This window comes from Etheostoma spectabile, chromosome 9 (assembly GCF_008692095.1).
Source record: "Etheostoma spectabile isolate EspeVRDwgs_2016 chromosome 9, UIUC_Espe_1.0, whole genome shotgun sequence".
NCBI classification, from domain to species: Eukaryota; Metazoa; Chordata; class Actinopteri; order Perciformes; family Percidae; genus Etheostoma; species Etheostoma spectabile.
The window spans coordinates 29,894,287-29,902,884 of record NC_045741.1 but is presented as its reverse complement, the minus strand read 5'-3'; the positions used below and the strand labels follow the sequence as shown (position 1 = coordinate 29,902,884).

Sequence of the window (8,598 nt, the reverse complement as noted above, 5' to 3'; positions counted from 1 at the left end):
TCCCGTTTCCTATAATAAAATAACCAATTAAGCAAAACCAGCAATGCATATACATGTACAATTAAATGAACAGACACTCATCAAACTAAGAAGCTAAAAACAAATATAAAAGGGAACAATGAAATGAACATAATAATTATAACAATATATTATAAATGAGTGAAATATGTATGTCTCTGCAGCATCAAGTCATAAGAAGAAAAACAAAAAGAGGCTCAAGGCAACAGCTGCTACAACAACAAACAACACATCTTCACTCTCTGTCAGTGGACAGCGGCTTCCTCTGCTGCGCTCACCATGAGGTTATGGTGGCGGGCCTGGCCATGCTAGGGTTGGCACGGCACAGAACAAAGGTCAGAGGGCTTATGGTGTGTCATTTATACCTATGTTTATTGGTTTGTGGTTTATTTTTCTATTTGTTCTTGCAAATTCCAATGAAGTTGGGAAGTAAACGTAAAATATATCAGAATACAATAATTTGCAAATCCTTTTCATCCATATTCAGTTGAATACACTACAAAGAAAGTTAGTTATTCTTCAAACTTATACACTTTGTTTTTTTTGTGAAATATTCACTCAATGAATTTGATGCCTGCAACATGTTCCAAAAGCTGGGACAGGGGCATGGTCATTCATCCTGGCCGCTGTCAGACTCTACAACACCTGCACTACCTGAATTGTAGTTTCTGTTCCTGTTTTTCATGAATCCACACAGTCTGTATAACTTTATCTGTATTTATATTTTTCCATTACAAGTACTACTTTTTCAATATGATTTATGGTCACAGGTGAATTAACTTATATTATGGTTACCTGCTTTCGCATTATCACTTAATTAAATATTCAATTTAAATTTAGCGTCACTTACAACACTGCAAGTGTTTCTTGTACTATGGCAACTGCACTTTACTTTACAATACCTATGTGACGCCACTTTTACTTTTACTCCTTACCCTTACTTTACTTCAGTCTACCTTTCTGCACATTGTCTTTGTTTGCCTGTTTTTCTTGTGTGTACTTGTTGTTTGTTTTTTGCTATCATTGTAGAGAATGCTGCTGTAACAAGGAATTTCCCCGCTGTGGGATGAATAAAGTATCATCTAATCTAATCTAATGTTTACCACACACCCAGTAAGTGTTTGGGAACTGAGGACCCTAACTGTTGAAGCTTTGTAGGTGGAATTCTTTCCCATTCTTGCTTGATGTACAACTTCAGTTTCTCAACAGTCCAGGGTCTCCATTGTTTGCGTTCCTGATGGCCACACATTTGCAGTGGGAGACAGGTCTGGACTGCAGGAAGGCCAGTCTAGTACCCGCACTCTTACTCACGAAGCTACACTTTTGTGCAGAATGTTGATGGCATTGTCTAGCTGAAATAGCAGGGACGTCCCTGAAAAAGACTTTGCTTGAATGGCAGCATATGGCAGCTATGTTGTTGTTGTGTGTGTTGTGTTGTTGTTGTTGTTGTGTTTTTTGAGGTTGTAGAGGTGGATGCAGGAGGAAATCTAACAGCGTTGCAGTGTCTTTCCACTTCATTGAGCTTTACCTGTGATGTTTTCACCCCTCTCTTCCTCTTTAGAGTCCCGTGTCAGTGCTCCTGGTGGGGTCGGGTGGAGGAGGTCTGCCTCAGTTTCTGCGGGACTTTGTGCCCAGTGTTACTGTCGAGGTCGTGGAACTGGATCCTGTTGTGATGCAAGGCAAAGGAATTCTTCGGGTTTCGACAGATGACGTTGACTGTCACTCTTGGGGACGGCCTTGAACGCATCTGTGCCCGGAGAAGGAAGGTTAGTGAAGCAGGAGTCTAGGAGAGAGACGTTAAAAGTAAGCCTACTCCAGTGAATATATTACCTAAGAAGTGACTGGCTTTTTTTTTTTTTTTCCTCTGTAGGTTGGTCTCTTGTTTGATGCCATCGTTCGATGATGTAGACATAAAGATAGTACTGTGGGGATGAGCTTTCCTCCTGCTGCCTTTGTAGAAACCTTGATCCTGCAGAAAGTCCGCAGCCTTCTAACCCCCAGAGGTACAGTATATTTAACAATATATCTCTCCATCTGGTGGTATCTAATGTTTTCTATTGAATAGACACCATGCATTGGCTTAATTTAAAGGTGCCCTGTCACACAAAACCGTTTTAAAATTGTTAGGTCAGTATATGTTTGTGTTATGTCGTGATGTGAAATGAACTGCTACCTAGACGTAGATATGACGTGAGCAACTGTCTGAAAGTTGTAAGTCTTTGGTAGTGTTGCAGAGAAATCTCAATCATTCCCATCAGCAGAGACGGAGAATGTAGCTATATGTAAGGAGATAACATAGGCACAGACTAATTACTGGAACTAACATGCTAGTTTACATGATAATTAAACCTAAACAGCTAATGTAAGTCGAAACTGTCTGCAAGCTTCTCCTGACATTCGGGGATTTGTCGGCTATGCGATAGTAAGTTGGAGGTTATGACAAAATCGTGAGCTTATTTTTCCAGAAACATCTGTTAAGGAGCCATAAAATGAGGGCCATGGGTAATGGAGCCTTTTATACGTTGTCAGTTTCTTAGAAGTGAACTGACAACTTGTTTTTAAACGCTTCAGAGTAAAGTTATTTGCTGTCAAAGTGGCGCCAAAAATAAGGCAGTCAATGGAATGCTAACGGCGGGTGAGTGCTTTTAAGCGTTACAATGGCGCCATGGGAGCTACGCTTCGTGGACGCCCGTCACCCCTTGGTCTGACGTCATGTTGCCTGGCTCATTACTATACATGAGTCGCCCAGAAGCTGATAGCCAGGCTCTCATTGGCCAGTTGTCAGCCAATCTAGTCAAGTCTTTGCTCATTGAATTTGAAGGAAGGCTTTCTACCACGCTAGAATGGCTTGAAACAATGTAACCAAGTTACAGAGTCCATGTTAGAACTTCAGACATTATCACAAAGTAATGAATAAGTGTGACAGGGCACATTTAAAAAAAAAAAAAAAAAAAGTTTTGTATTGTTAATTACGTAGAAACTAATAGGCATTAAGAAACTGTAATAATCAAAAAGCTGTTTATGGTCTCATTACACATGTAAAAGTATTGGTTTTTGCTTAAATATTCCCATAGTTGTGTTTCATACATGTTATTTCTTCGTCTGTCTGTATCTCCCTGCCGTTGGACCAGGTGTGTTCATACTGAACTTGTGTGTCGTGACTCAGTATTGAGGAAGAGTGTGTTGGAGCGTCTGAGAGCCGTGTTTCCCACCATCCTCTCTAGAAAGATTGAAGGGGAGGTCAACGAGGTCCTCCTTGCTCTCGTGGAGAAAATGAGACATTGGACGCTGTTCACATCCTTCCATCCCTGAATCAAGCAGCCAAAAGTTTCAGAGCGCACTGTGCTCTAACAGGACTGGAACCAACAGCAGCCCACACATAGACATTGCGAGTTGTTAAAAGAACTGAAAGTAGAGTAAATTTTGTGGACCAGGGGGGATGGGATTTACAGTAATCATGTGTCATACTGGAATGTGAAAGTAAGTGCCATGCGGTGTGATGTAAAGAAAAGTCTTGATGTACAACATCTACAATTACAAGTAAAGAATATTTTATCTTAATGTGGTGCTTTGACAAAAACAAATTCCCCAGTGTTAGATATTTGAACTTGCATTATTATTGTTGCATTATTTAGCAATTAAATGTAGCCTTCAGTTTCTCTTTGACTTGCTTCGGTTTCCCAGTGTACTACACGGTACTCACTCCCTCAGTGCCAAAGAATGCAGCAGTGTTATTTACAGTAGATGAATCTTACTCTCTGGTTCTAGTTGCAGTGTATAGGGCTGCAGTCTGGCCCTACCCACATTAGATGGAAGGGATTTTAAATAGCTGTCGGTTAGAGGAGTGAATGTTTGCCTGGTGCCTGATAAATCGGGGTACTTTCATTATTGGCTATGAAGTGTATTTCTCTCTTCTGGATAAGGGGATTGCCGAGTGATTACCGCGCATGCGCAACCGTTAGCTGTCAGAGTAGAATGTTTTCCCCCCGTTCGTGGACCAAACTTAGCGCAGCGAAAAGCAGCTAGCTTCGTAAATGTACCCAGGGGGACATGGCATACTGCGAACATTCGGAGTTTTAAAACAACAAAAATGTCTGTAGCGAACTGTTTTCGGAAACTTGAGGTCTGTGAGTACAAACTTGGACACTACTGTCGAAACCACACTAACGGTAACTTATCAGCTGCTAAAGTTAACTACGGAGCTTTGTAAAGTTGGCACCGTCCTTCTAGAAGATCATTATTTCAAGGTTTTGTACATATCAGTCATGAAAATGACATACTTGGTAGCCACTCTAACGACGGGTGTAGTGTAGAACCGGAGTAAAACAGGAGTTAAAGGAGCTGGGCGGGTAGCCCGGGCTCGGCTGCTCCGTTGCGATGGGCAACCGCGGGATGGAGGATCTGATACCGCTGGTCAACCGCCTTCAAGATGCCCTGAGCAGCGTGGGCCAGAGCTGCAGCCTCTACCTGCCGCAGATCGCTGTGGTGGGCGGCCAGAGCGCAGGCAAGAGCTCCGTGCTGGAAAACTTTGTGGGCAGGTAAGACACAATAATAAATGAACTGTACAGCAAGCAACATGAGCAACTTACACAACCTTTGTTAACTCACTGTACTTGCTGTAGGTGGTTAAAATTGACATGGCAGACCGTGCCATGTTCTAATAAAGCACCCTTTATCGTGTTATGAATTGTGAGCGTTTTTTTATATGAATGAATCAATAATTTGGTTTTCCAGGTTGTGAATAATTCCTTTGGTACCTGTCCTGGACCAAACCCACCAACAAGAATCAACATATAACTTTAAATCTAATGGCTATTATGGGGAAATTTCTCCTTTTTTGTTTGTTACTCTTAAAAATGTGAGAGGGGGGCTGATATAAACTGAAGTTTCTGACCCTACCCTTGGTTATGACCAATAACATTAATTCATTCATTCATTCATTAGAAAGCAAGAAACCTATCAGTTCACATTCATACATGCGTTTCTATCAAATACAAAGAAACATCTGCCAACAGAATTTGACACACCCTGGCATTCCAGTAAGCCATTACTAAACATTAATAAAGTTATTAGTTTCCACTTATAAACCCACTTCTTTAGAACAGCACCCATAAATGACAAAGATTGTAACCAAGATATGTATAAACGGTAAGTCACCCTAAATGACTGAATAACTTGAAAGACAAAGCTATTAGAAAGTGTTAAAAAAAAATCCATTGTGCAATTGAAATAGTCCTGGCTAATTGTAATAAAATGCGACAAAATATGAATTTGTAATATAGGCCTACTGCTATTTGCTTGTAATGCTGAAAGTACAGTCATGGGAGATGCTTAATACAAGCAGTACATGCAAGGGTCAAAGGTAAGAGGGTGATGTGTGCTGTACAGATTGTAAAGACCACTGAGGCAGATTTTAATTTGTGATATTGGTCTATAATGAAAGCGACTTGACTTGACAAAGATCTGTGTTCCATTGTATTGAAACCAGGACTTCAAGCAATTAATCAAATCCAATGCACAGCTGAAATCAGTGTTATCATATATCACTGTCTCCACCCAGCACTAGCGGTTTGGGCTGCTAGTCTGAAGTGGTGGATGCCAGAGGTGGCAGTGTTGGTATGACAGTAGCCAGCGTAGCACCTTATCTCACTGCAGGCTGTGTAGGTGTCAAGGAATGGGAGGAATTTAACATGGGTTCTGAAAAAGTAATGGAATCAGCATTAATTTAACTAATCAAAACTGAGGTCAACAGAGCTTTGTTGAATTTACATCTTATTCTGACCTTTAACAGACTTCAAGGACCTTAAAGTAATGCAGACTTATCATGATTACCAGCGTTGTTGTATGGGTAAAGATGAAATGCAAGTAAGACGGTTCACTTCATGAGGAGGAGAATAAGTGCTCCTATCCTGTCAGAAAAGAATGCTGGTGAGTAAATGAGTCATTTTCAAGACAGTGGAGCTGTTTTAAGTAAAGGAGGCGTATGTATTGTCTACAGCAGAAGAAGGTGTGGCATTGCTAGAAGCTTCAGGACACTATTAATGCTTGCTTTCCTGATTGTGTAATGATATTTTAACACACGCCTCAGTTCTTTGTCTGTGCTATGATTATGTTATGACACCCCTTTTGTGGGGGACTGTGCCAGCTACATTTGGGACAGGATGCAGTAAAACAAACTTCCTGAATTTGATTTTAAAGGGAAAGAGGAGGCTATTTTCCCATGCATTCTGTTTCCTTATGGTCAGCACTATATTTAGCTTTTAGTCTTTATGTATCTGTTAGGGCTGATCATATGGCAAAGCTTTTCTTAGCCTTCCTGACCGAGTTGCTGATGTTTTGGATGGTATGTATGGCAACTAAAAAACAACTGATATACAGCTGACTGTTAGTGCTCACAATGCTTTACTAAGTTACACCCCTTTAGTGTAATGGTCTTATCTGTGCATGTACAATATTTAAAGTCATTTATCTGGTGCATCTCAAGCAGTCTGGATTAAGATGCAAGATTGCGTTGACATCGAATGCAGTGGCAGTGTGTGTGTGTCTGTGTGTGTTTATGTATCCTTCTCCAATTTAGTCTTTCTTCCCAAACAGAGACTTCCTTCCAAGGGGTTCGGGAATTGTCACTCGCAGACCTTTAATCCTCCAGCTGCTTAGTGCAAACACTGGTAGGTAAGACACACATCATAGTCACTTATGCAGGCTGGAAAGTGTCATTCATAAGCTGCCACCAGGTGGCAGTATGATATTTTACAATGGCTGAACCCGACTGGTGGGACAGTGTTGGAATTGGTCTGACCCTAGGCTCTTTGCTGTATGTCATCCCTCCTCTCTCTCTCCCCCCTTTCCTGTTTTCAGCTATCCTATCTAGTAAAGGCCCAAAAAATAATCTTCAAAAACAAAACGTTGTGGGCGTGATATTTCAAGATCCTCTAAAATTATGAATCAATCATTGTTTAACTGATGATCTCTCCCCTGCTCATTGTGTTTTTTCAGAGTACGGTGAATTTTTCCATTGTAAGGGAAAGAAGTTCACAGACTTTGATGAGATCCGCAAAGAGATCGAGGCAGAGACACGCAGACTCACAGGATCCAATAAAGGCATCTCCCCTGTCCCCATCAACCTACGGATTTGTTCACCACACGGTAACACAACGTGTACTTGTGTGTGTTCAATGTGACATATCGGTTTTCATCAATTTCTTGAACAAATGTGTGACCTGTGTGTTTAATTCTTCTGGCTGTTTGCAGTGCTGAACCTGACTCTTGTGGACCTGCCTGGCATCACCAAGGTGCCTGTAGGCGACCAGCCACCAGACATAGAGTACCAGATACGAGACATGATCATGCAGTTCATCTGCAAGGAAAACTGTCTCATCCTGGCTGTTACGCCAGCTAACACTGACCTGGCCAACTCGGATGCTCTCAAACTGGCAAAAGATGTTGACCCACAGGGTAAGCCCTGGGTGGGCTGTAAAGTCTGTGAGGTTTCATTATGTCCTAAGAATAAGGCACTACACACTAATGTATTCATAGGGATAAATTAAAAGTATTAATGTTTGAAAAGTTGAAGGGGTTGCCATATATTATTCATACTTCCACAAATCATGAAATCCCATTTGGAGGCTATAAAATTTCCTCTTTTCTTCATCTTCTTTTCAGGCCAGCGCACAATTGGTGTAATCACTAAGCTGGACCTGATGGATAAAGGAACAGATGCCCGGAACATTCTAGAGAACAGGTTGCTTCCCCTGCGCAGAGGTGGGCTGCTTTCGTGTGTGTGTGTGTGTGTGTGCGTGCGTGCGTGCGTGTGTGTGCTTTTGTGTGTTGAGCCACCTACTGTAGCTGTAAAACAGTCACACTGCACCCAGACATTATGATTGTATCTGTAATCAGCAGCCAGAGGCTCCGTCTCGGTCAAGCTCTTATTCTCTCTATTCTTTTTCCTCTTCTTCTCTGTCTGACTCTGTCTTTTTATGCGTCCCTTGTTCACATTATGTCTGTTTATCCATGTGCAGTATGCAGTATCTCTTTAACTTGTGCCATGTGTTGAAAGATGGTTATGCACTTTGAATAACATCATAGCAGTACTATTGAGTGTATGTCTGGATAATTGTTCTTGTGTGTATGTATACAAGAGAAAGACAGAGACACACTGTGTGTGTGTGTGTGTGTTTGTGTGTGTGTGTGCGTGTGTGTGTGTTTGAGTAAAGCACGACCAGCTGCTGGCCCCTTCATGCTTTTCCTACAGTGCTAATGCATTAACCATGGAAGCCCTAGTAGCAGCACAGAGCTGAGCATTAGATAAGGAGCCTGGTTCTATTACTATACTAAATAACATTCGGCCTGCTTCATATCACATGCATTGCTGTTGAACAAACGTATTTATTTCCTGCTTGTATGCTTCAGTTTTAATGGAACAAATGGCGGTCTGGGAAGAGTTCCCAAGGACACGTCAACAAATTCAAGTCAAATCTGTCTAACATCAGAGTCCTTGATTCTTCCTTCCTCTTGTTGCACATTGTCGTCCTTACAATGGTCACATGCTGTCCATTTCCCTTCTCATCTCTTTCTCTTTCT

At 41.5% G+C, this 8,598-nt stretch overlaps 1 protein-coding gene across 7 annotated transcripts in view; it reads left to right on the top strand.

Annotated features, from left to right (window-relative positions):
* Nucleotides 1-3,728: 3,728 nt before the first annotated feature.
* The window catches only part of dnm3a (dynamin 3a), a 19,448-nt gene continuing 14,578 nt past the window's right edge, over nt 3,729-8,598 (top strand). For 2 of the 7 annotated variants that reach the window (XM_032525646.1, XM_032525645.1), the window contains exons 1-5: nt 3,729-4,556; nt 6,613-6,686; nt 7,015-7,164; nt 7,270-7,473; nt 7,681-7,779. In XM_032525646.1, coding sequence (XP_032381537.1) covers nt 4,396-4,556; nt 6,613-6,686; nt 7,015-7,164; nt 7,270-7,473; nt 7,681-7,779 — 688 coding nt within the window. In that variant the 5' untranslated portion in view covers nt 3,729-4,395. The remainder of the gene's footprint in view (nt 4,557-6,612; nt 6,687-7,014; nt 7,165-7,269; nt 7,474-7,680; nt 7,780-8,598) is intronic. The other 5 variants (XR_004333458.1, XR_004333457.1, XM_032525643.1 and 2 more) reach the window with 3 other exon arrangements.